This window comes from Lithobates pipiens, unplaced genomic scaffold (assembly GCF_037356315.1).
Source record: "Lithobates pipiens isolate NorthernLeopardFrog02 unplaced genomic scaffold, aLitPip1_a1.2 Scaffold_25, whole genome shotgun sequence".
Classification (NCBI taxonomy): Eukaryota; Metazoa; Chordata; class Amphibia; order Anura; family Ranidae; genus Lithobates; species Lithobates pipiens.
In genome coordinates, this window is record NW_027507787.1 from 164772689 (window position 1) to 164799373 (window position 26685).

Below are 26685 nucleotides of genomic sequence, written 5' to 3' on the forward strand. Positions count from 1 at the left end.
CCTCCTTCAAAATTAAGATAATATTGGCCTCCAGCATCGAGGCGGGAAGTTCCCCCGTCTCCAGTGCATAGTTCAATGTCGCCAAGAGTTCCGGTAGCAGCGCATCCCCACAACGTTTGTAGATTTCTACTGGTAGGCCATCTGGCCCTGTAGATTTATCGTTGGGCATTGCGGCTACTGCGTTTTTTAATTCTTCCAGCGTAAGTGGTGACTCAAGGGATAATTTGTCCTCCGTTGATAATGTTGGGATTGCTGGCTGAAGTAAAAAGTCAGTAGCTAGATTACCTTGTCCCTGGATGGCGGATTTATATAAGTTTTTATAGTAGTCATGGAGTACCCTCATGATCGCGGGGGGGCTGGAGACAAGATCGCCTGTTGGAGACTTAATTACCTGGGCTACTGTTGGCGCACCATTAGTTTGAACCAGGAGGGAGAGGGCTCTGCCTACCCTTTCTCCTTCGCCAAAGTAATGCTGACGCTGAAATATCCGCCTATTCTCTGCTTTTTTTAGAAGAGCTATTTTATAGACTTGTTGACTGGCCAACCATTCCCGCTGGCTTACAATCGATGGAGCTTCTATATATGCTTGCTCTGCCTGGGCGACCTTGTTTCTCATTACTTGGTCTTGTTCTCGAGCTTTCCTCTTAATAATTGCGACTTGTTGTATTAGTGTGCCCCTGATGTAGGCTTTTAGGGAGTCCCAGACTATACCCGGAGGGGCAGAGCCCCTATTTATTTGAAGAAATTCCCCTATCTTGTCCTGGGGGGGACTTGGCCCACCCATTAGTACCAGCCAACCCGGATTTATCCTCCACTCTCTTGGACCTGGTCTAGCGCCCAAAGACAGTATCATGGACAAGGGGGAGTGGTCTGAGACCCCCCTTGCTCCGTATTCTATCTCCTGAACCACCTCCGCAGCTTCTTTATTGCCCAGCACCATATCGATTCTTGATAGTGTGCAATAGGTGCTGGAGAAGCAAGAATACTGTCTTGCTTGAGGGTGACGTGTTCGCCATAGATCATTTAATCCTATTTCAGAGACAAAGCCCTGCAAGCGCCCTATTTTGGTCACCACTGGAGCAGGAAATCTGTCCATATGCGAGTCCAGCGTTTCATTAAAATCGCCTGCTACTATCCATGGGACATCTGGCTTATCTAGACAGAACGCCATCAGTTTAACCATTACCTCCAGTTTGAAGGGAGGGGGTATATAAACGTTGGCTAAGATACATTGTCGCCCGCTCAGCAGGCCGTATAAAAAAACAAATCTTCCCTCTTTGTCAATAGAGGACTCCTTACACAGAAAATGCGTGTCCCTCTTAACGAGAACACTCACCCCTCTAGAATATGATGTATAAAAGGAGTGGTAGTATGCCAAAAACTTCCGGTTACTTAATAGTGGGGCTGTGCTAGGGGTTAGATGCGTCTCTTGAAGAAAGAGCAGGCCGGGGCCTCCCCTTGCTGTTTCCAGCAAGACTGCTGCCCTCTTTTTTGGATCTCCCAACCCACTCACGTTCCATGATATGATATGTACACTACCCATAGATGTTAATACTTTCTAATCCGGGCGGGGGAAGGGGGGAGGGAGAGGAGGGGGCCCGCCCTCCCACGACGGGCCCACCGCCCCACCCCCCCGATTCCGTTGTACCAGCTATGCGTGCCCGAGGTGCCCCCCTTAACCCTACTAAAAGGGGGGCGGAAAAGTAACTAGAGATCCTTTTTATGTTCCTCCAGCCACCTTTCCGCCTCCTCTGGAGTGCCAAAAAAGAAAGTTGAGCCCAAGGCAGTTATACGTAGCCGGGCAGGATACAGCAGAGCATAGTTTATCTTGTATTTTTGGAGAGTTCGCTTAATAGAGATAAACTCGGCTCTCTGTTTCTGTAGGTCTGGTGAAAAGTCTGGGTAGAACGAAACCCTAGATCCCTTATAAAAGACATCGTTCAATTCCCTGGTCCTTCGTAGCAAAATAATCCGGTCATTATAATTCACCAGTCTCAGTATCAGGGGCCTAGTACGGCCCTCTGGTGGGTGCGTGCCTATGGGAACTCTATGGGCCCTTTCAATGGCGAAAAGGGTGGTAAAAGAGGTGTCGCCCAGAAGTTCCCTGAACCAATTTTCCAGAAAGTTTATAGGGTTAGGCCCCTCGCTTCCCTCTGGTAGACCAATCAGACGAGCGTTATTCCTACGGTTTCTATTTTCCATCGCATCTAATTTCACTGTCTGTATTGCCATTTGTTTCTGTAGCCCAATTATTTTTTGCTGTAGTGGGGAAAAGTCATCCTCAATCGTGCTTAATCTTCCTTCCAGGACCGTGGTTCGTTCCATTGTGTTGCTCAGTAATTGGCCCATGGAGTGCAGTTCAGTTTTAATACTGCTTAACTGGTTGTCGAGGCCACCTATAGACACCTTGCATTCGTTAACTGCTTGCAATATATCGCGCAGTGTAGGTTCACCATCCTCTATTAGAGGGGATTCCAATGGGGCTATTATGTTATGCACTGTCTTACTTGCTGCTATAGCTGCGTCATGCATCTTACTACCACTGGGTGATCGGCTTGGATTAGATGTTAATTGAGTAATACTTCTCCTTTCCGAGATACCCCCCTGTGTCCTTAGCTGCCCTGCTGGCTGGTGGGGCCCTTTTCTGGTAGGAGAGGTTGCATGGGCAAAGCGTTCCAGTTTTGCTGCCGCTGTAGCAGATGCCTGGTTTGCTTTTTCTTTGGCTGCCTGGGTTTTTTGATTCCCGTCACCAATCGGCCCGTCCTCGTTAGCCCGCTTGCTAAGCATAGTAAGCAGCTAGGAGTAGTAGTTCACAATAGGCCTCCCTTAGGATGGGAATAGTAGTGATATTACTAAATTGCAGCAAAGTCACTCCCACACACAAAAAAAAAAAAAAAAAATTTTTTAGTATGAGTAGGTATGGTATAAGTCCGTACGGTATAGCAAGAGTAATACAGTGGCCTCAGATCAAGAGGACAACAAGCTGACCATACAAGCTGACCATGTAAGCAGGGGAGAGGAGATTGATCCACCGGCAATTTATCTGATTCTCAGCGCTGTATTGAGTTTGCGCAGGTTGTTAACAGTTCATCACTCTGAAAACACAGCAATGCAATCATATGGAGTAAAAAAAAAAAAAAGGAAGGAGAGGGGGGGGGGAGAGGGCTTCCCCCAACTCCCTCTTGCAAGCAGGGCCGTCGAGCCGTTCAGTGGGCCCTGATAACGCCAAGAGCCTGGCAGCCTCTACCTCCCAGCAGGCAAGTTTGGTGGGGCAATAGCTCTAGACCATTATATTAGTCATTTATATACCAACCCCCGGCTTCTGCACCCCACGATTCACTCCCGCATTACCCTTAGCCTAGGTAGGTGCCATAGGCTTCTTCACAAGTGTCTACGGGCCGCCACCTGGTTCTTCTTAGTACAGACTGCTCGCACTGCCGAGTTGCTGTAGCCAGTCTCACGGTGTCCCGCCGGGTCTGCTGGGAAGGTTCCTTCGGGGTCCCGCTGGCTCCTTCGGCTCACTCCTGATGCCACGGTACTGATAAGTGAGGTCCTAAGCTTGCGCTGGTACGAGTTCCCGCGAGAACTCCCGCTACTATCGCCAAGCTCTGCAGCGTTCAGCGTTCAGCGTGATGATTTCCACGGACTCCAAGGTAAGGAGGCTAGAGCCGCTGTAATGGGCTATATTAGGCTCGGGACCCGGCTAGGCACCGCTTCTACGAACAGGCTGACTTCTTCGCATGGAGGGGGAGTGAGGGGAGACTAGGTCCGGGCGTCCAGCATTCGCGTTCTCTCACTCACTCACTCCCACATCCGACCACCCACATCTTTGCTACTTAATCTGACCAGATACCACACATTTAAAATCATACAGGAACAGTTTAAAGTAAAATAAGGATACACTCACATAGCCACTAAATCTGTTATAGCCAATTGCCAAGGATCCCTTTAATCACAACATTACAAAGCTAGATGAAGACTTCTGGATTTAAAGGAGTAGCACTACAACCTTTTTTTTTTACCCTCTCTCCATCTGCTCAAATGACTAAAGTAATTTTAGCACAGAGGGCCTGTTCTTCTTTTTCTGGAACTTTATTTAAAGGAGCCAAATTTAACGCAATAGTTTGCATGTTGTTTACAGGTTTAATATTGCTCAATGAGCAAGGAGGATCCATGGGGTTTTTAGGTGCAGAGTGAATTACCAAAACATCAAATATAATGTTTAAAAGTTTGTTTATTTAAAAACCCCAAATAAGGTTAGAAGCTATAGCAATGGGCAAGTACAATATGATAAAGTATTATCAAGACAGTATATGATGTAGACTTCCCAACATGTTTCGATCCTTATTTTGTTTTTTAAAATAAAAAAAACTTTTAAACATTATATTTGATGCTTTGGTAATTCACTCTGCACCTAAAAAATCCCATGTATCCTCCTTGCTTATTGATCAAATTCAGGGATGTGGTGCTTAGATTAAATTGAAACGTCCAGGACCAAAAAAAATTCCTCTTTAGGTTGTAATATTGTTAATGGCCTGTGGGTTGAGGAAACAGAAGGGAGTGAGCCTGACATAGGAAATAAAGTGCCAGTTCCCCACCCCATTCTGCTGACCTGTTCACAAAGGTTTCTGTGATTTTGGTAAGGTCTAATCGTATTTGAATCATAATGTGTACTTTGTGCTTTATTGGCCACTGAAGGGTTCAAATCAAGTTTGCTTTTCATAAATAGAGTTATAGTGTTCAGATAAAAATACCTTTTACCATTTGCAGTGTGTGGTTCACATTTTTCTGTGTTCTCATTACTACAGTAAAAAATTGTAACTGTTTTACTGATAGTGTGTGAGTCTCTTATTATTGATACAGTTGGTAAGATGACTGAACCCAAGGTGTCAGAGGTGATGGAGGATTTGCAGAATTGGGGCAACCAGTGGGGTGCAGAGTCTATTAGCAGCCCTTACGAGGGTACCGCTACACTGGGTACACCACAGTGATGACTGCCTCTTGCAGTATGTCCCCACTTCCCAACCATGCCTTTAGCATATCCCTCAATCTCCGACCATTTAGAGTAACATATGTGTGGTTTCTGACAGTGTACTGTAGCATTACATATACTGAATATTATTTGTGGCACCTTCAATGATGTCACAGGCTGCAGTTGGGGCCCACTATTCTTCAGAAGTTAACCACCATCACCCACACACAATGAGGATCTCCTTACCTGAGGTCATCAACATTGGCCACAGTCTTGGTGAGGATTCCTTTCTCTCTTCTCAGCTTCTTGATCTCAAGTTTGAGCAGTCTGATGTCCTCCACCCTCTGTTTGTACTGACTCTCTCCTTTATTTAGGATAGATTGCTGGATTTTAATCTTCTCATACAGCAAAGCCAATTCATCGTTCCTACGGACCAGCTGGGTTCCTAAAATATCCCTCTCGCTGATCACCTGGGTACAAAAACAGCCATAGGTACATAGTTAACTAGACTGAAAAAACACAGATGGCCACCCCCTGCGAAGAGGAGAAGAAGGAGAAGAGAGGAAGTCACAAGAAGGGAAGAGAAGGCAAGACCAAGAGGGCACAAGAGGGGAAGAGTAGAGAAGGGCATGAGAGGAGACGGGTATGTCTAGTGAATAAAGAGCGGCATTAATTAGTGCCTTTTTTATCTTACTGAAGTTCAGCTTTAAAGGCAGTTCACCTTGCCAGCAACCACAGAAAAACTGTTTTGGGGTTGGAAACATTCTTTAATGTCACAGAATGTGTGTGGATTGGTTGTAGGTAGAGATAATAGTACCTGATCGAGTTCCTTCTTCTGCCGAAGTCTCTCTGCATCAGCATCAGACAGAATTTTCAGGAGCCTCCTCTCTTCCGCCTTCTGGCTGTCAATCAGTTGCTGTGTCTCAGTCGCTTGTTGTTTCAATTTCTGCAATTCAGCCTGTTAGTGAGAACATGATGGAGATTAGTATACAGTGAAAAGCAGAGTCAGCACTTAGGCTGCATTCACACCTGAACGTAGCGCTTTCAGGCAGGAAATCTTGCGAATTTACCACGATTTTGCGGCGGTCTTTACCACAATTTCGCAACGTTTTTTACGGTGTTTTGCCGCGATTTTGTGCAGGGCAAAAGGTCAATGTAAAAAGAAGAAAAACGCCCAAATCTGCCAGATTCGATCGACAAAAAAGGGTCCGGAACTTGTTTGAGCTTCAGGCGTTCGGCTTCAGGCGGCTTGGAGTGGAGATGTGAACCATCTCCATTGAGAATAATGGATTTTTCCCCTCTAGCGTTTTGTAGCTTCAGGCTTCAAGCTACAAAACGCCCACCTGTGAATGCAGCCTAAGAGGGAGAAATGGGCAGATCTCACTGTTAGAACAGAACTCTGAAAATGGACAAACAAAAATGGTCAGTAAAAAGATATCACATTAAACAAGCCCGCATCAACTTTTTCAGTCATTGTATTATCCAAATCAGATCTGGGATACCTTCAGCTGAAAAAATATTGACTGATTGGAAATTATTCTTGATTCAATGCATTATACTTGCAGAAAATGTTCTTAGACTAAAAAAAAAAAATACATTTATACATTGGATTTAGTTATGCTTTAAAGTGTACACTCACCTTTTCTGAAAAGGTGAACTAACAATGTGTACATGCTTCTCACTCCCCGGTCCCTGTTGTACCTCTGCTGATGATGAGCTGTCCGTGCTCATTCAGCTGTGAAGTCGTCCGGGGATTTGAAATACACACTATTTTCCCTCTTCTCCCTGTAGGGCTTCTGGGACAGATGAGAGAGATTCTGATTGGTCAACGCCATCACAAAGCATCACTCTGATCCCCCCTAGAAGCCCTAGAGTTGGGATTTCAAATCCCTGAAGTGCTACATGGGCTGAGTGAGTACTGACAGCTCATCACCCACAGAGGTAAGTACAATATGGGCCAGGATGGAGCATGTACAGAGTTAGTTCACCTTTTAATTTTTTTGTCTGAAAAGGTGAAATAACCCTTTAAATATAACCTCAGAGCCCCATTCACATGAACAAGCATTTCCACTCACGATTTTTGTTGGGCGATTTTCATGCAATTGGCAGCATACTCACTTCAATGGGATACCATATGTGCATTTGTCACCCAAAAAAAGCTCCTGCTCTTATCTGGGCGACAAGTTTAGCACACTTTAACACGTGTTTGGCCGCAAAACCGTAGGATTCTGTCGCGCAACAATTGTGGCAGAATCACACCCCATTTTGGCTGCCATCAAGCCACAGGGACTAGTCTTGCATGGGGAAGATTAGATAAATTTATCTCTGTTCTCTAATCCCCTAGACAAAAATGAGAAGTTCATTTTTTTTGCCTGAAGTTGGGCTTTAAAGCGGAGCACCACCCAAGGGGAACCTCCGCTTATTTGCCTCCTCCCCCCCTCCACTGCCACATTTGGCACCTTTCGGGGGGGGGGTGGGGCGGTTACCTGGTTTTGACAGGTACCCTCTCCTACTTTTGGCTGACTTTGCTGCTGCAAACTCATCCGGAAGTTCGCCCCCCTCCTCCATACCCTGCCACTGGACCATTCACAAATCGCAGAGCATTTTGTGCATGCGCAGTAGGGAGCCGGCTGGGAATCCACAAGGCTTCACTGCCGGTTTCTCTTAACCAAGATGGCAGCCGCAGCATCCGAGAGCCGACTGAAAAATCAGCTCGGGTGAAGACACAACTGGATTCCTGGACACGTAAGTGTCCTAATATTAAAAGCCAGCACCTACAGTATTTTTTTCTGAAGGAACCTGGAGCTCCGGTTTAAGACTAGTTAGGCTAAGGCTGGAATTCTACTTTAATTGGCAAAAAAAATATCTTCAGTCTGCAGATGCTACTATAGCCTGAAAGTGGCAATGTTCATCTGTTTAATACTGTAATTGTGAAATATAATTACAGTATTAACCAATTTTAATACAGATGTAAAAAAATATATAAATAAATGAAAATATATATAGCTATATCTATATATTTACATTGTGCAATGTAAGCCCTAAATATGAAATAATACAAAAAAAACTAGAGCAGTGATTTTATTAAAATGCTTTATGAAAAAAAAGTCTTATATGTCCTTACAAAAAATATTGAAGTCATTGTCAAGTTAACCAGTGCATGCTGAGGCTGCTAATTTAGTCCCAGCATTTAGGCATCAATCATTTCTGGTCGCAAAAGGGTTTATTAAAAAAAAATAGTGAATTCCCTTCTGTTAGGAAGTGACATCAAGGCTATAAGAATATTATCTCCAGCTAGCTGGTGAAATCAGCTGTGTGATCGGTGTAATAGGAGGACAGCGCCTTCTTACAGTTAGTTCTTTGCTCAATGCAGAAGGAAGCAATAATAATTTGGGTGACAGACCGAGCTGCCCAGGGCTTTGACTAATACGTGCCTCATTTACGGACACCTTTCCTCCTAAATAATTGAGCTGCAAAGGCGTCAGTGTCAGACTGATAACTGCTGAATCTTGAGCTGGCCGAGTAAATGAGATGCGTGTGCCGGTAGCGAGATGTACGCTGGGAGAGGATGCTGTAGATTTTCACTGACGGCGACAGGTGTGAAGAATGACGAGGAGATGAGCTTAAACTCATCAATTGTTCCTCTCGTCTGCCGATCGATCAGTAATCTGTCAACCATACCATGCATTTTTTAGGAGAAACAGCCAACAGGGGCCAGAGATAGGGCAAAGCTCAGGACAAAGAAGGAAACTAAGAGAGATGAGCGATCTGATTTGCTGGGTTCAATATTCAACCCAGAATGTTGCTGACTAGAGGCTTGAAGATCTTCAGGAGAGTAAATTTAAAAAAAAAGTTTAAAGTCTTGCTGTAATATTTCCTGATGTATTGTTGGAGAGGTTAAAGGGCTTGTTCAAGAATTGTAAATAAATAATAGGCAGCACTCTAAACCACTAGCTTTTCAGGTTTTCTACATTTGGGAAAGGAAGCTCAAAGACATAACAATAAATTGTAGTACATGCACAGTCTCACATGTCCCCAAGGTTCCTCTACATAGACAGAGCAAACAAGCATCATACATCGATCAGCCATAACATTTTGATTACCTACCTAATATTGAGTTCCCCTTTGGCTGCCAAAACAGCCCTGACCCATCAAGGCATGGACACCACTATACAAAGCATCACATTGCCTCCACCGGCTTGCTTTCTTACTATTCTGCTTCCTGGTGGCATCTCTTCCCCAGGTAAGGGATGCACATGCACCCAGCCATCCACATAATTCATCAGACCAGGCCACCTTTTCTCATTTCTCTGTGGTCCAGTTCTGACACTCACATGCCCAGTGTAGGTGATTTTATCTGTGGACTCGGGTCAGCACGGAGACCCTGACCGGTCTGCAGCTCTGCGGCTCCAGATGCAACAAACTGCAATGCTCTGTGCATGCTGACAGCTTTTCTATTGAAACCAGCATTCACTTTTTCAGCAATCTGAGCAACAGTAGCTCTTCTATTTGATGAGACTACACAGGCCAACCTTCTCACTCCGCCTGCATTAATAAGTTTCGGCTGCCCATAACCCTATCGCTGACTCACTGGTTTTCCTTCCTTCGATCACATTTGGAAGGTCCTGACCACTGCAGACTGGGAACATCCCACAAGAGCTACATACAAGAGTGTGCAGGTGAAGTGGGACAGAGAGGAGTGGGTGACAGATGGATTTATGTACTGTAGTCCAGCAGACAGTGTATGTAGGATGGGCACTTTGTTGGCTGTTCAAACAGGAAGTTGGGAGCTCACTGGATTTCTGATAGATTGACAAGTAGTTTTCTGTATTTTTAGCCTTTTTAAAGAGTTAAAAGGAATTCTGGGATAAAGCTAACTAATCATAAAAATGCTCTCTCACCCGCCTAACACCTATTCTAATTAATCTAAGATCTGTATACTTACCAATTATTGGCCGCTCTAGTCCAGTCACCTGATCCCCTGTGTCAACCAGCGGTGGCTGCAGGGGAGAGGAGAAAGCGCTCGACAACGGCTGGTAATGCCTGAGTGATGATGTCTCCCATAAGCTTACCATAGCCCATCTGTTTGTCGGAGCTCCCTCCTTTTCCTTGAAGCTGCTGCTAGCTGACATAGGGGAGCCCATCACATGACGGACCAGAGCAGTCTGAAAATAGATAACTATATACATTTTTAGGATTAGTTAGCTTTATATTGGTATGCTACTTTCAACCATCACACGTAAATTTACACAGGACGAACCCTCAGAGACTCTTTTTCTTTCTCTATACGCTGATGGTCGAGGTGAATCTTCACAAGGGCCGTCTCTTTGGAGAAAATCTCTTCTTTCAGCTGGTCCACCTGATGGTTCATGATCTTCAGCTTCCTCTTCATTTCTGTAATCTCATCCTAAGGACATAGCAGGTGTTATCATCATCATTATTATACAGAATATAAATATTCTGGCAACAATTTGCACAACACTCTATAACAGTGATGGTGAACCTTGGCACTCCAGATGTTTTGGAACTACATTTCCCACGATGCTGATGCACTCTGCAGTGTAGTGGAGCATTATGGGAAATGTAGTTCCAAAACATCTGGGGTGCCAAGGTTCACCGTCACTGCTCTATAATATAAAGCAGGCTCTCAACCAGGGGTCCATGGAAGCCTAGGGTTCCTCCAGAGGTTGCTAGGGGTTCCTTGAGCGAGGAGCAGTTTTTGCCAATCAAAAAAGTTGCCACTGAAGCCAATGATCTATTTTAGTTATGTACAGTATAAGAGGGGGGATTTTCCCACTGACCCCAATGTAAGGTACATTCTTCTCCTAGACCATCACACTAATGTACAGTGAGCTGTAGATGCAATAATTTTAAGCGATGGTTCCCTGAGACCTGGAACATTATTTTAAGGGTTCCTCCATATTAAAAAGGTTGAGAAAGGCTGATATAAAGGGAGACAGTACAGATAAAATACAATTCAATACAAGAGAGTTAGGAGGTCCCTGCTCATAAAAGCTAAATCTGGCCATAGACGGGAACATCCCACAAGAGCTACATACAAGAGTGTGCAGGTGAAGTGGGACAGAGAGGAGTGGGGGACAGATGGTTTTCTGTAGTCCAAAAAACAAGGCTGATAACACTGGTTGGGCAATTTACTGGCTGCTGAAACAGGAAGCTGGGAGGTCACTGGATTTCTGGTAGATTACAATTCAATGCAAGAGGGTTAGAAGGTCCCTGCTCATAAAAGCTAAATCTGGCCATAGACGGGTAGTTTTTTTTCTTTCGTTAAGTGGACTGATTCCTCCTTTGGGGCAGATTCCTCCATGCACTCAAATTAGGTGGATGAAGGAATCCTGCCAGGACATTGTACAGACAGCAGGACTTGCCGCTGTCAGAATACACTGCTCAACAACTGCAGCTGATTGGTTGCAGCCGCTGATTGACAAAAGTGTTCCAGCATATCCAGCTGGGACGGCCACACAGACATTAAAATTTGTCCGGTCCCTGCTGATCAAACCAAATTTCGAAGCATCTGTGGCCAGCTTTACAATCTAAAAGGGAGGGGAAAGTGATATAAAAAGGTAATAACTGTGTAGGGATGATTTGGAGAAAGTAAAAATTAAAATGGATGTAAACACTCACATATACCCAGTGAAGTGAACAGCCTCAGATGATACACAGGGATGAAACAAATCTCCCTACATAAGTTTTACATGTATATCTGCTGTCTTCAGCTTTATATACTGTTTAGAAAGTTTGGATCATGTTAGGAGATTTTCTCTCCCTGGTTAGCACTGCAGTGAAGCCTGGGCATACAGGCAAGACAGCTGATTGGAGGCAAGGCACACACCCCCTTTGCTCATAGATAGAGACTTTCAGAGGTGATTGTTGAATCTTTCAGGGCTCTGCTAATCTATTTATAGCAACCTCCCCAACACAAAACTCAAGCTGCTTTTATCATATGTGACGGAGAACTTGTCAGAAGTTATCAGGCTGATAATAGAAGAATGGAGCAGGAGACAGCTATGGCATACAGTGCTTTGAAGAGAGATAAAAAAAACACTGCAGATATATGTGCCTAGCTCACATTTTCCGAATCGGATTTACATCCCCTTTAACCGCTTCAGCCCCGGAAAATTTTGCCCCCTTCCTGACCAAAGCACTTTTTGCAATTCGGCACTGCGTCGCTTTAACTGACATTTGTGCGGTGGTGCTACATTGCACCCAAACAAAATTGATGTCCTTTTTTTTCCCCACAAATAGAGCTTTATTTTGGTGGTATTTGATCACCTCTGCATTTTTTGTTTTTTTTGCGCTATAAACAAAAAGAGAGTGACAATTTTGAAAAAAACACAATATTTTTTACTTTTTGCTGCAATAAATATCCCCCAAAAATAGAAAAACTTTTATTTCCTCAGTTTAGGCCAATATTTATTCTTCTACATATTTTTGTTTAAAAAAAAAATCGCAATAAGCGTATTGACTGGTTTGCCAAAAGTTGTAGCTTCTACAAAATAAGGGATCGTTTTATGGCATTTTTATTATTCATTTTTTTTATTAGTAATGGCAGGACTGCGACATTATGGCGGACACATAGGACACTTTTGACACTATTTTGGGCCCATTGTCATTTATACAACGATCAGTGCTCTGATGCACTGATTACTGTGTAAATGACACTGTCAGGGAAGGGGTTAACCACTAGAGGGCAATGAAGGGGTTAAGGTTGTCTTAGGGAGTGATTTTAACTGTGGAGGGGGTGGGCTACCACTGACATGTCAGTGATCACTGCTCTCAATGACAGAGAGGAGTGATCTCTGTCATGACACAAGCCAGAACGGGAAAATGCCTTGTTTCCATAGGCACTTCCGCATTCTGCGGCTCCGTAACACGATCGCCGGGAGACCAGCAGACATTGAGTCCCCCGATCCAGCGGGCCCGATCACACTGTACGAGGCAGGCGCACGTGCGTGGCTGCTATTCCCGCCTCTTTCAGGGGAAGTACAGGTATGCCCATTTGCCAACCACTGGCATTGTGCCGACGTATATCGGCGTGCAGCGGTCGGCAAGTGGTTCATTTGTTAGTTGGAGGCAGGATAGGCTTCCCTGAAGAGATGGGATTTCAAAGATTGCCTAAAGGTGGATAGAATAGAAGATAACGAGACAGAGTGGGGTAGGGAGTCCCAGAGAATGGTAGAGGCTCTGGAGATGTCCTAGAGGCAAGCACTATAGGTGACGAGGGAGCCAGAGAGCAGGATGTCTTTGGAGGAGTAAAGAGAATGGCTTGAGTGATATTTCAAGACAAGTTGAGTGAATTTAAAATTGGGCACCACAGTGGCTACATGGTTAGTCCTCCCGCCTACCAGCACTAGGGTTGTCAGTTCAAAACCCAACCACAACACTACCTGCCTGGAAATTGCATGTTCTCCCTGTGCCTGTGTGGGTTTCTTCCCACGCACCAAAAACATGCTGATAGGTTAGTTACCTGTAGTAAATAAAATAAAATAAGTGCCAAACTGTAATGCAGAAAGAAAGGGCTGTCGCACACAAGGAAAATCACTAGCATCCAATTTATTGTATGAGACATCCACTAAGATGGCAAAGACTTTCCTGGTCCTAGGGCTGCCCATTCTAATACGTCACCCAATGGATGCTAGTGATTTAACCGGTGTATGGTGGCCCTTCCTTTCTGCACTAAGTCTGTGAGCATGGATGGCTTGGTTTGCCTCCGGCTCCTGATGTTCAAGTGGCTGTGGGGAGAAGTTGCGTGGAGCGGAGAATTTCTTGTTCAATGTCTGCCACACCATAACATTCAAGTCTCAATGGAAAATGATTTCAAAGACAGATTATGTGTTACTGACAAAAAAAGACAGATTGTGTGCAAATCCAATGGGGTTGATTTACTAAAGGCAAACAGACTGTGCACTTTGCAAGAGCAGTTGTTCCAGAGTTTAGTGAATGAGATGAAGTTCTGCTGACTTCTATCGTCCAATCACGTGCAAGCAAAAATTGTGTTTTTATTTTTATTTTCCTTGCATGTGATTGGGTGTTCTTTGCAAAGTGAGGCTTCTTCTCATTTACTAAGCTCCAGAGCAACTGCATCCTGCCCCAATATGTTTTGGGGTTGTAACCCTGCCCCGCATCAGGGACCACATTTTTTATCATCTTTTCTCTGCCCTGTAATGGAAAGAAGGAGTGAAGGAAGAAGTTTTCCTGGCTACCATAGAAAGAAAGGAAAAAAAGAAAAAGAAGGAAAGCCCAAACATCATAGACACATGTCACATCTGTTGTGGGATTAGTGTGGTGAAAGCCATTTCTGCTGCATCAAAATCAATTCATCAGAAGATGAGAGTGGGATAAAAGCTTTTGATTTGATTGACCCTGATGTGGGGGGGGGGGGCAGAGGTACAGCCCCCAAAACACAATCAATTTGCAAACAATCTATCATTGGAATTAATTTGTATTTGGACTTGATTTAATTCTAAGATCACGTGTGTCTGTCACAACCCAAGGTGATTGCAGAGGCCCTTCAGCTGAATGGTTGGTAAAGTAGATCTGTCTAGCTGCAGCACTCGTGATAAACTTAGGGGGGATAGTCTGTGTAGAGGTAAGCCAATGACAAGAGAGCTGCAATAGCCAAGGCGAGAGGTAATCAGGGAGTGAATTAGTCGCATGGTGGTGTCATTGGCTAAGAAGGCCCTTCTCTATGCTCTGAGCCTGAGATAGCCCCTGCCAGAATCCCCAGCTCTGTTCCTGTCCACCTGAGATGTTTGGCTGTTCCTGTCCTTCTTTCTGTGTTCCAGCTGCTACATTCTCCATAGAATAACAATAATTAAATAATCCAGTAAGGATAGTGAGAACCATTTATAATGGGTACAGCAGGTATTCAGAACTAGGAACTCGCAGCCTCCCTGAGGGATAGAAGAGGCTGTTGGGGCATGGTGTAGCTCTCTAGTGTCTACCAAAAACTGACATCAGCAATGGATGGATTGACCCTAAACCAATGATATTTAAAACAGGATATTATAGACTATACCAGCCTTTCTCAAACTTTTCAAACAGAGAGGAACCCTTAAGGCAATATTCTGGTCTCAGGGAACCCCTGAATATAACTACAACACTTGATACATTAGTGTGATGATCAGTGGGGAGAATTTACCTTACACTTAAGGTCATTGGAAAGAATGCCCCCCCTTACAGAAAGCTAAAAAGATCAATGGTGTGATTGGGAACTTATCTGAGAGGCAGAAATTGCTCATTGCCCAAGCAACCCCTAGCAACCTCTGGAGGAACCCTAGTTGAGAATCACTGGACTATACTCTGCAAATTAAAAGGGATATCTATTGCCCATAGCCATTAAGGGGGTAAAGCAATCTAATTTCAAGGGTCTCAAGTGTTTAAATGATCAATCACAACCAACTCCCACTAAAAGACTGTAACAGCTCCATTGTGGAGGTGTATGTACAGTATATGAGCCCCATTATCCTACCATCACTCTATACCATGCTACTCATTAGGCCCTATAATCCTTTGTTTCCAATCCATCCCACGTTATCAGGTGTTGTTCAATCTCCCTCCATTTTGCACTGCTCATGTCTTTGATTATTATGGTCAAACTCTGCAATCTGTTTCTTTGGGCCTAATCCTACATCCCTATTCCTCCCCAGCCCTCAGGATTGGATTACTAGCTATGGTTTGGTTCATACCTGAGCTTCAATTAGATTTTTGCTGTACAGATTGCGGTCTGATCTCACAGCTTCATACAAGTTCTGCTGTTGCTTCAACTTCGTTTCTGCCTCTGCTATCTTCTTCTTATAGTCAAAGATTTGCATCTCCCGAACTTTAATATCCTCCATGTGCTGGAGAACCTGTGAAGAGAGAGGAAGACAATAGGAGACGTTAAAGAAAAAAACAATGTTTTACAGGCACACTGTTACATGGTAAAATAGATAGACACAGTCAGGATGAAAAATGTCTATAAAGAAAAAACTGCATCTTCAGAAACACTGGTCTATCCAGAGGAAAAGAAGCAGCCCTAAAAGGTGAGGTCTAAGTTTCTTTAACACTTTACTACTGCCATATGTTTATAAATGGTGGAGTAATGGACAGTTATTACAAATTAAAGTGGTTGTAAAGGCTACAGGTTTTTTACCTTAATGCATTCTCTGCATTAGGGTAAAAAACCTTTTAGGTGCAGCTTGCCCCTGCAGACCCCTTAACACCTACCGGAGCCCAATCTTGGTCCAGCGCTGTGTCGCGAGAGCAGCAGTGCTACTCTCCCTCCTCTCTGGACTCAGTAAGAGCAGTGGGAGCCATTGACTCCTGCTGCTATCAATCAAATCCAGTGACAAGGCGTTGGGGACAGGACTGAGCTGCACTGTGTGTGTCAATAGATGTACACAGTGCAGGTCAGAATCGAGAGATCACACGAGTACCCCTCCTAGCAAGTGGCTTGATAGGGGGCTACTCGAGGGCAGGAAGAGTCAGGAGCGATGGCAGGAGACCCCATAAGAAAAGGATCGGGGCGGTTCTGTGCAAAATCATTGGGGTGGCACAGTGGTGTAGTGGTTAGCACTCTCACCTAGCAGTAAGAAGGGTCGCTGGTTCGAACCACGACACTACCTGCCTGGAGTTTGTTCTCCCTGTGCCTGCGTGGGTTTCCTCCGGGTACTCCAGTTTCCTCCCACACCACAAAGACATGCAGGTAGGTTAATTGGCTTCTGTCCAAAGTTGGCCCTAGTATATGAATGGGGACCTTGGATTGTGGGCTCCTTGAGGGCAGGGACTGATGTGAGTGTGCAATGTGCAGGGATAGGGACAATTGTAGACACTCACTCAGGTTGAACTGGATGGACTGGTGTCTTTATTCAACCTTACTAACTATGTAACAAAGCAATTACATATAACATGTTTGAACTTTAAACAACTGATCAGCAGATTGTACAACTGAAGTCTGCAGCACTCAGTGGGCAGCAGGAAAAGGCATGCATATCTAAAGGGGTGGCAAGGATGTGTTCTTTTATAGAATGCTCAGGAACAATACAGTGACTGTCAAAAGCCCTAAAGATCATGCCCATACATGACAACAATAAAAGTGACTGATGTCAGAGAAAGCTAATAACTGTGAGAGGTAGACCAACAGCAGTAGCGATCAGGAGGAGAGAGGATTGATGATGATTGAAGTAATTCAGACAGGAAATGAAGATGGACTCAAGATAGCCGTTATAATTGCAAAGAGCTACAGTGCCTTGAAAAAGTATTCATACACCTTGACATTTTTCACATTTTGTCATGTTACAACTAAAAACTTAAATATATTTTATTGTGATTTTATGTGATAGATCAACACAAAGTGGCACATAATTGTGAAGTGAAAGGAAAATTATAAATGTACTTCTAAATGTAATTCTACTTTGTAGAATCACCTTTCACTGCAATTAGAGCTGCAAGTCTTTTTGGGGATGTCTCTACCAGCTTTACACATCTAGGGAGTGACATTTGTTCCCATTTTTCTTTGCAAAATAGCTCAAGCTCTGTCAGATTGTATGGAGAGCGTCTGTGAACAGCAATTTTCAAATCTTATATAGAAGGGGAGAGAACTAATGCGCAAAACCAAACTCACTAAGAATAATGAAATAAAGGATATGAGAAGCCGCCAACATATATAAGTGTTCCCACACAGATAGAAATGTAGCGCTGTTATGCCTAACGAGTACGCGCTATGTGTTAAATTTAGTTTTTGCCCAAAACTGTAATGAGTTTTGGGGCTAATTGTGCTAAATTGTGTTTTGGCATCAGTTTGGCTGGGCTGTATAGAAGTTCTGCCTGGTCATAGATGGGGTTGTACACCTGTGGGAGGCTGGAGAACACAGTCTGGTTGGACGCATTGAGTAGCAATCTCTATCTCTGAACCAATCAGTGGGAGTTTGTCGCACTGCATAATCCGGGAGAGGGTACTTAAGGTGCCGAAGTCACGTGGTTCGGGGTTCCGTTCCAGAAGTTGTTGCTGACTCCGTGGTCCTGGTCCTCCTGACCAGCCCCCAGAGGCCCTCATGGCCTGAGGTGCGGATCCATCTATTTCCAAGCCTCAGAACTGGTTAGTTCGAGGCACAGTAACTGGAAGGAGGATTCTAAGGTGTTCCGGTGCCGTCTTGGGTTTTGGAGAGGCCCAGCAACTCTACATGCGACCAGGGAAGGACTCTTCGGTAAGAGAGCCATGCACAAGGCTGGCTGCTCAGTAAGAGCCTGGAAGCAGAGCTGCCATGGACATTGATTGAATCCACAGTTCTTAAGGTATCGCCGGACCGACTTAATAATTCTTTTTTTTTTTTTTTGCATCAGTTTATAGCACGCCATAATCTCTCGTCAACAAATTTGTGGCAAGTTTTACGCCCTTGTGATTTTTGGGTGCCCTTCTTCTTATCGCCACTATTTTGCCTATTGGCAGTGCTGCTTTGACATCACATGCAATCCTTTTTCCTTTTTTCCTTTTTTTTAACATCTTCCTCGATTTTATTTTTATTTATTTTAAAGAAATTCGGAAAAGTAGGAATATTACAAAAATATGCTTCCTATTCCATAAACTTATATTTTCCCGTCCCCTCCCCCTCAGATCTCCCTCCCCAACCCCCCCCTCTCTCTCTCCGTCTCTCTCTCCCGCCCTCTCCCTCCCCTCCCCTCGGGACCACTCATTCTGGGACATTCCCTTGTTTCTTATACTCCAACCATTTTCCCCATTTGCTATGATAAATTTCCACTTGATCTCCTCTTTTAAATATTGATTCCTCCATTGATCTTAACCACTCTACTTTAGCTAACCATTCCCTCATGGATGGGGACCGACTTAATAATTCTGGTACAGTTAGAAAAGTTCCTACTTCTACCCTTCCAGTTGTAACCAAGTTTCCAAGTTTTCAACCAAGTCTGCGTGACAGACTTTGAAAGGCTAAAATTACCTGTTGGCTGCTAAACCTAAATCTTAAAGTGGTTCTGCACCTAAAAAAAAAATATTAAAAGCCAGCAGCTACTAATATTGCAGCTGCTGACTTTTAATAAAATCACACTTACCTGTCCCAGGGTCCAGCGATGTTGGCGGTGATCGCTCGTCTCGCTGCTGCCCCCGCCGCCATCCTCTGTCAGGGAATCGGGAAGTGAAGCATCGCGGCTTCACTGCCCGGTTCCCTACTGCACATGCGCGAGTCGCGCTGCGCGTCTCTTCTGGTCCCCCGCTGTGTCCTGGGAACTGTGTGTTTCCCAGAACACAACGGGGGGGGGGGGCGTCTGCGGGGGTCTGTGGCGGTCTGCCCGGAAGTGGGTGCAGATACCTGGATTATCCAGGTAACTGCACCCCCTTCCCCCCTGAAAGGTGCCGATTGTGGCACCGGAGGGGGGGAGGGATCAGATTAGCGGAACTTCCCCTTTAGGGTGAAGAACCGCTTTAAGGATTTATCCAACCGTTAAAGAGTCCAGTTGCGAGCGGCTGTTCCCTGGATTGTGTACATAGAGAGAGACTTTTATTGAAGTCAACAGTTCCAAGCACCTGAGATAAACTCTACCCTGATACCCTCTATTCCCAACTTAAAGACTGAGTTTGTTCAATTGTTTTTTGCAAAAATAAAAATCCTAATAAGGAATTCAAGTGTCGGTCTCTACATCAATGCTGGGAACCCCTAGACAAGGACAACGTGTACGAGCTGGAGGAGGTAATCGGTAAGCCCAGAAAAATTCAGCAGCTCCTTTGGGGGTCAGTGCTACAGAAATAATGTATATAAGAAGGTATGAGGCGCCAACTAAAAAAATGCTACACAAAATCAAGTGAAAAAATTTATTATAGTGACAAAATATAAATATAACACACTGTCAGCCACTAACAGGGATGTGCTGCAGCCAATGTGTAAGCAACTACACATGACAAATCTTCAACAAAGCACTGAGTAATAACCATACAAAACATTCATAAAGTTCAGATGGATTCATAAAGTGCAAATGGATTCCAAAGGTGTAATATATAATCTATTAACGTCTAATAATCTTTTAAAGTGCATAGAACATAATAAAGTGCAATGTCCAAAAGTGCAATCGAATTCCAATGAGAAGGGAGCAGATCTCCATATAACAGTTCATATAAGAAATCATATCATTCATTTCTTATATGAATTATTATATGGAGATCTGCTCCCTTCTCATTGGAGTTTGATTGCACTTTTGGACATTGCACTTTATTATGTTCTATGCACTTTAAGAGATTATTGGACATTAATAGATTACCCATTACACCTTTGGAATCCATTTGCACTTTATGAATTTTTTTGTATGGTTATTACTCAATTCTTTATTGAAGATTTGTCACATGTAGTTGCTTACACATTGGCTGAGGCCCACCTGTTAGTGGCTGACAGTGTGTTATATTTCTTATTTTTCACTATAATTCATTTTTTAACTTGATTTTGTTTAGAGTTTTTTTTATTTGGCGCCTCATACCTTCTTATATACACAATTTTCAACTCTTGCCACATATTCTCAATTGGATTTAGGTCTGGATTTTGACTGGGCCATTCGAACACATGAATATGCTTTGATCTAAACCAGGGGTCTCCAAACTTTCTAAACAAAGGGACGGTTTACTGTCCTTCAGATTTGAGGGAGGCCAGACTGTGGCCAGCCTGAATAGAAAATGTTCCAGGCATGAGTGGGAGTAAACAGTGCACCCCATATTTGAAATTAGGGAAGGAAAAGTGCCCCATTTTTGGTGTCAGAGGACAGAATAGCATCTCATATCAGTGGGATAAATATTGCTCCAAGCACCAGATAAAGGCAAGCAAAGGGCCACATCTGGCCCCCGGGCTGCAGTTTGGAGAACCCTGATCTAAACTATTCCATTGTAGCTCTGGCAGTATGTTTAGGGTCGTTGTCCTGCTGGAAGGTGAACCTCAAGTCTCAAGTCTTTTGCAGACTCTAACAGGTTTTCTTCTAGGATTTCCTTGTATTTGGCTCCATCCATTTTCCCATCAACTCTGACAAGCTTCTCTGTCCCTGCTGAAGAAAAGCATCCCCACAACGTGATGCTGCCACCACCATGTTTCATGGTGGGGATGGTGTGTTCAGGGTGATGTACGGTGTTAGTTTTCAGTCACACATAGTGTTTTGCTTTTAGGTCAAAAAGTAAAATTTTGGTCTCATCTGACAAGAGCACCTTCTCCCACATGTTTGCTGTGTCCCCGACATGGCTTCTCGCAAACTGCAAACGGGACTTCTAGTGGCTTTCTTTCAGCAATGGCTTTCTTCTTGCCACTCTTCCATAAAGGCCAGATTTGTGGAGTGCACAACTGATACTTGTCCTGTGGACAGATTCTCCCACTTGATCTGTGGATCTCTGCAGCACCTCCAGAGTTATCATGGGCCTCTTGGCTGCTTCTCTGATTAATGCTCTCCTTGCCCGGCCTGTCAGTTTAGGTGGACGGCCATGTCTTGGTAGGTTTGCAGTTGTGCCATACTCTTTCCATTTTCGGATGATGGATTGAACAGTGCCCTGTGAGATGTTCAAAGCTTGGGATATTTTTTTATAACCTAACCCTGCTTTATACTTCTCCACAACTTTATCCCTGACCTGTCTGGTGTGTTACTCGGCCTTCATGATGCTGTTTGTTCACTAAGGTTCTCTAACAAGCCTCTGAGGGCTTTACGGAACAGCTGTATTTATACTGAGATTCAACTGCACACAGGTGGACTCTGTTTACTAATTAGGTGACTTCTGAAGGCAGTTGGCTCCACTAGTTTTTATTTAGGGGTATCAGAGTAAAGGAGGACTGAATACAAATGCACGCCACACTTTTCAGATATTTATTTGTAAAAAAAAAATGGAAAACCATTTATCATTTTCCTTCCACTTCACAATTATGTGCCACTTTGTGTTGTCCATCACATAAAATCTCAATAAAATACATTTACGTTTTTTGTTGTCACATGACAAAATTTAGAAAATGTAAAGGGGTACGAATACATTTTCAAGGCACTTTATATTTTGGAAGTGCAGGTCTTCTGGGAATTGAGAGTATTCTCTTTCAGCACAAGGGAGAACAAGTGTGAGAAAAAAAAGGAAGACCGGAATTCAGTTTAAAGGATAAGTTCACCTTTAGGAACATGTAACATGTTCCAGCCATTTTTAACATGCTCCCAGTGCTGAAGCCACTGCCTGCCCCCCCACCCCCCCCCCTCCCTGTGACAGCAGTACAGGGAGAAGTTCCCTGTATTAGCTGTCACTTATTATCACGGCCGTGCGGGCGCATCATTGAATCACACACCTCTGTGTGTGTGAATGAACTACAAGCCCCGACATCCTTTGCGGTTGTCAGCTTAGTCTTCAATGAACTACTACGGTGCTGTGGTAGTTAAGTGATTCCTCCTGTCAGATTGTATCTGCCTGCCTGTACGGGTTGTACGGGCACACAGATACACTGACAGATCTGAAGAAGACCTTCATGGCACCAGCAATTTTCTGATTGCCGATGCAATGCTTTACAGGCCCTATAAAAAAAATGTGCATTTATTATGATTTTCTAAAAGGTGAACCTATCCTTTAAGTTCAGCACTTAAAAATGTATAGTTCTATATGAAATGACCGTACAAGAAAGGAATTGGCCTCAAGTCTGCTGATCGCTGCCTTGGATCTAAATAAAGTCAAGGACTCACCTTCTGTGTCAGCTCGCTGGCCTCATTGATGTAACGGTCCCTCTCCTTCTCCAGCTGGTAGATAATCTTCCTCTGTTTCTGGGCCTCTTCTTTATAATTAGTGATTTCTTCCTCCAAGTTCTTTTTTGACTGCTCATGGAGTTTCACCAAGTTGAGCTGCTTCTGGGTGGCCCCGGCTGCTTTCAGAAGGTTCTACATACGAGAAATTAATGATCGGTATTCTGCATTTTAACAGAGATTTAGAAAATGGTCACATTTGGACAGTTTAAAGTTTTTAGCTCTTGTAGATGGACATCACAAAAGAAAAGTTATTTCTTAACAAAAAAATGCATGGATCAACCCTGTTCTGCTATGTGCAGAGGAGGAAAAGTAAAGACCACTCATGACAGTTAGATACACTCCAGCTAAGATGAAAAGGTAAAGAGACTGTCACCTTGCCCATTCAGGGTTTCTAAAGCCCAGTGACAATCACCATTCCAGTACTTTGCCACAACCAGTGCAAAATGCCAGATTCTCACAGGTATGGGGGAGCACGGGAACCTCCTCCCCATAATGCAGTGGCCAATTGCCAGGCCAGAACACTGTCACATGACAGAGGGGGTGATATTATCACCCAGCGTAACTTCTTTGCAACCACCATTTGCAATGACAGCAGCAGAGGAAGAAGTGGTTGGTATAAGTGGATTGAAGGTATAAAGAATCCTAAACAAAGAATTTCTTTAAACTTTTTGATGTATAAACTACCTACTCAAGGCTTCCATTTTTCTCCAGGCATAGATAAAATGTATCAGTCCACCCTACTGCAACTTTTTAGTTGATAATCTGATGATCTTTTTGTTCACCTGATTTAAAGAAGAATTCCAGGTATGGACATGGTATGATCTACCTTGAACCTAATAACCATGTATATAGCATACCAGGCCCCCACTTGCTAAAGCTCCCATGTTGGCCGCTTCTCCTGCCTTCCCCTTGGCCCATCCCTAGGATCACCATATTTACAATGTATATAGCCTACCTACTCAAGGCTTCAGTATTCCTTCGGGCAAATATAACATAAATCAATCTACCCTACTCCCTTTAGTTGATAATCTGATGATCAGGGACACTTTTTGCTCACATGATTTAAAGAAGAATTCTAGGTATGAATATGGTATGGTCCAAGTGTGGTCCAGCTCTGACCAATGTAATCATGCATATGGCGTACCAGGCCCCCACTTGCTGAAGCTCCTATGGTGGCCTCCTCTTCTGCCTACTCCTTGACCCATCACTGGGATCACCATACATACAAGGCATATAGTTGACTTACTCAAGGCTTCGGTTTTCCTCCGGGCATAGATAAAACATATCAATCTACCCTACATCTTTTAGTTGATAAAGTGATGATCTTGGAACCCTTTTTGTTCACCTGATTTAAAAAAGAATTCCAGGTATGGAATTAGTATGTTCTAGCTTGGACCAATGTAACCATACATTAAGCATACGTGGCCCCTACTTGCTTGCTCCCACGGTGGCCAACTCTTCTGCCTACTCCTTGGCCTACTCCTTGGTCCATCCTTGGGATCATCTTATGTACAATGTACAAAGTCTACCTACTCAAAGCTTCAGTATTCCTTCAGGCATAGAAAAAATGTATTTACCCTACTCCCTTTAGTTGATAATCTGATGATATGGAATCCTTTTGCTTACCTGATTTAAAGAAGAATTCAAGATATAGACATGGAATGGTTAATGTATGGTCCATCTTGGACCAATGTAACCATATACAGTATATAGCATACTTCGCCACCCACCAGGCATGGATAAAATGTATCAATCTACCCTATTCCCTTTAGTTGATAATCTGATGACCCTTTTTGCTCACTTGATTTAAAGAAGAATCCCACGGTGGCCACCTCTTCTGCTTACTCCTTGGCCTGGTCCCCATAGATGCAATGGAGTGGATTTACTAAGACTAGAGAGGGCAGGATCTGGTGCAGCTCTGCATAGAACCCAATCAGCTTCCAGGTTTTATTGTCAAAGCTTAAAGTGTTACTAAACACACAACAGTAAAATCAGTCTATATATGCAGTAAAGCATGCTTGTTATACTCATTGTGGGACCTAAGGGGTTAATCTATTTGCATTGTGTATAAAGGCTGTTTGATCCTGTCTATCTGATCCTCCTCTTCTTCCACTGTCTCCAAAAATAACCTGATATTTACAAAGCCAGGCTCAGTTTGGTGTATATTGCTAGAGAGTTTTTTTTTTTTTTTTCCGGAAGAATGCATGTGATCAGCACAGGGCCAATCAGCACTGTCCAGACATGTATAAACAGAGGATCAAGGGAAAATAAAAACTCCACCTACAAGCTTTCCTACGAACTGATACAAGTCACAAGACTGCTATATACTGCTGATACGAAAAGGTATTTATCAGTTTATAGTTACCAAAATAATTGCATTTCCATGTTCTGCGTACTGTGGGAGACCAGATACAGTGAATGCAGGGTCCTGGGTTTAGTAATACTTTAATTGAACAAGTTGGAGTTTGAAGCGGATTGGCTACCATATACAGCTGCACCAGATTTTGCACTCTCTGTGTTCAGTAAATAAACCCCTATGTTTTTGCCCAGAAAATAATTTTCCCTACAGTAATAATTGTTCCAGAATCTGCCTGCAGCAATTCTAAAAACAATTTAGACTGACAGAAAAGAAATATAATGACAGAATAACCATCATTCTAGACATAATGACTCTCGGAGAAGGGTGGTGGGGCTTGGTGTTTCCATGGTTACCAGTTGCTCACCTTGTTCAGCATGTCCCTTTCTCTCACCAGATCGTCCACTGCCTTCTTATCTAGCTCAGTTTGTTTTTTTGCAGACTCCAGCTCTGAAGAAACAAAAACATATTATAAAGCTAAGAAGGGAGAACTGTCTACACAAGTTTAAAAATTCAATGTCAATCCTCGCACTCCATAAATTCACACCATTGACACAGCTGCGTCCAGTTTGTGAAATATATATAAGAAATACAAGATCTGTGGCATCTCATAAACCTCATGCACATGGGTGTGTGGGAGCACACAGCGTAAAATCTGGGCGCATTTCCCGCCTTGGGTCCAGAAGCATATAACTGCATGCATAAACGCATTTGCGCAAATACTGGGGTATACCCGCGTACAGACATTGATTTCTATAGGCGGCTCCCGGGTGGAGAAATGCACCCAAACTTTACATTGTGTGGCCCATGGCACCAATGTGCATGAGGCCATAATGTTACTTATCGATAGAAGGTTAAAGTGGTTGTAAACCTCAGACATGAAATATGAACAAAGCATATCCCCCTAAAGTGTGTACTTCTCAGTCCAGAGCACTAAGTGTAATTTCTGTCTGCTGCCTCATTCCTCTGCTATCAGCATGAGTCACTTCTGACAAGTTTTCCTGACACCAAGAGAAAAAAGGTGACAGAGGAGGGATCTGCAGCAAATAGCCTGCAACTGACAGCCTCAGCTCTGTTCCTGTGTGCTGTGTGAAGGGGGGTTTTCTTTTTTACTCCAATCAGCTCTCAAAGCTCTCCTCCCTGAGCTATGCTGAGTGTAAATTAAGCTCCTCATGCCCTTTATTTCTGAAAGCTCAGACAAACGTTATAAATTCTGCACTTTGAAGGGATGTAGAGAAGAGTGCACTGTAGATAAACAGGTACAACGTATGTAACAGGATTTGTTTCATCTCTGTGTATGACCTGAGACCCGTTACTTCACTGGGTATATGTGAGGGTTTACAACCACTTTAAAGCATGCTATGTTCAAACTAACAGCTGTGCCTTAGGGTGTCAGGGCCAAGCATCCCGTTGGTAATGTGGAATATTTTCTAAGTGTTCTGTTTTAAGCTTTCAATCCTCCATACGGATACTGGGAAGAATTCAATAAAGAATGTATCACATTTTTATGGCAGTAGGGTCCCTTACCCCCACTTCTGGCAGTCCCCCACTGGCACTGTCCATTCCTTCCTCCTCTGGGTGCCTCCTTAGAAAGCCAGGTGCTAAGGAG

At 43.7% G+C, this 26685-nt stretch overlaps 1 protein-coding gene across 1 annotated transcript in view; it reads right to left on the reverse strand.

Annotated features, from left to right (window-relative positions):
- The window catches only part of CFAP58 (cilia and flagella associated protein 58), a 109598-nt gene that overhangs the window by 49719 nt on the left and 33194 nt on the right, over positions 1 to 26685 (reverse strand). The window contains exons 8-13 of the mRNA XM_077455088.1: positions 25444 to 25526; positions 22661 to 22852; positions 15679 to 15840; positions 10233 to 10379; positions 5790 to 5930; positions 5219 to 5442 (exon numbers count right to left, since the gene is read on the reverse strand). Of these exons, the coding sequence (XP_077311214.1) occupies positions 5219 to 5442; positions 5790 to 5930; positions 10233 to 10379; positions 15679 to 15840; positions 22661 to 22852; positions 25444 to 25526 (949 nt within the window). The remainder of the gene's footprint in view (positions 1 to 5218; positions 5443 to 5789; positions 5931 to 10232; positions 10380 to 15678; positions 15841 to 22660; positions 22853 to 25443; positions 25527 to 26685) is intronic.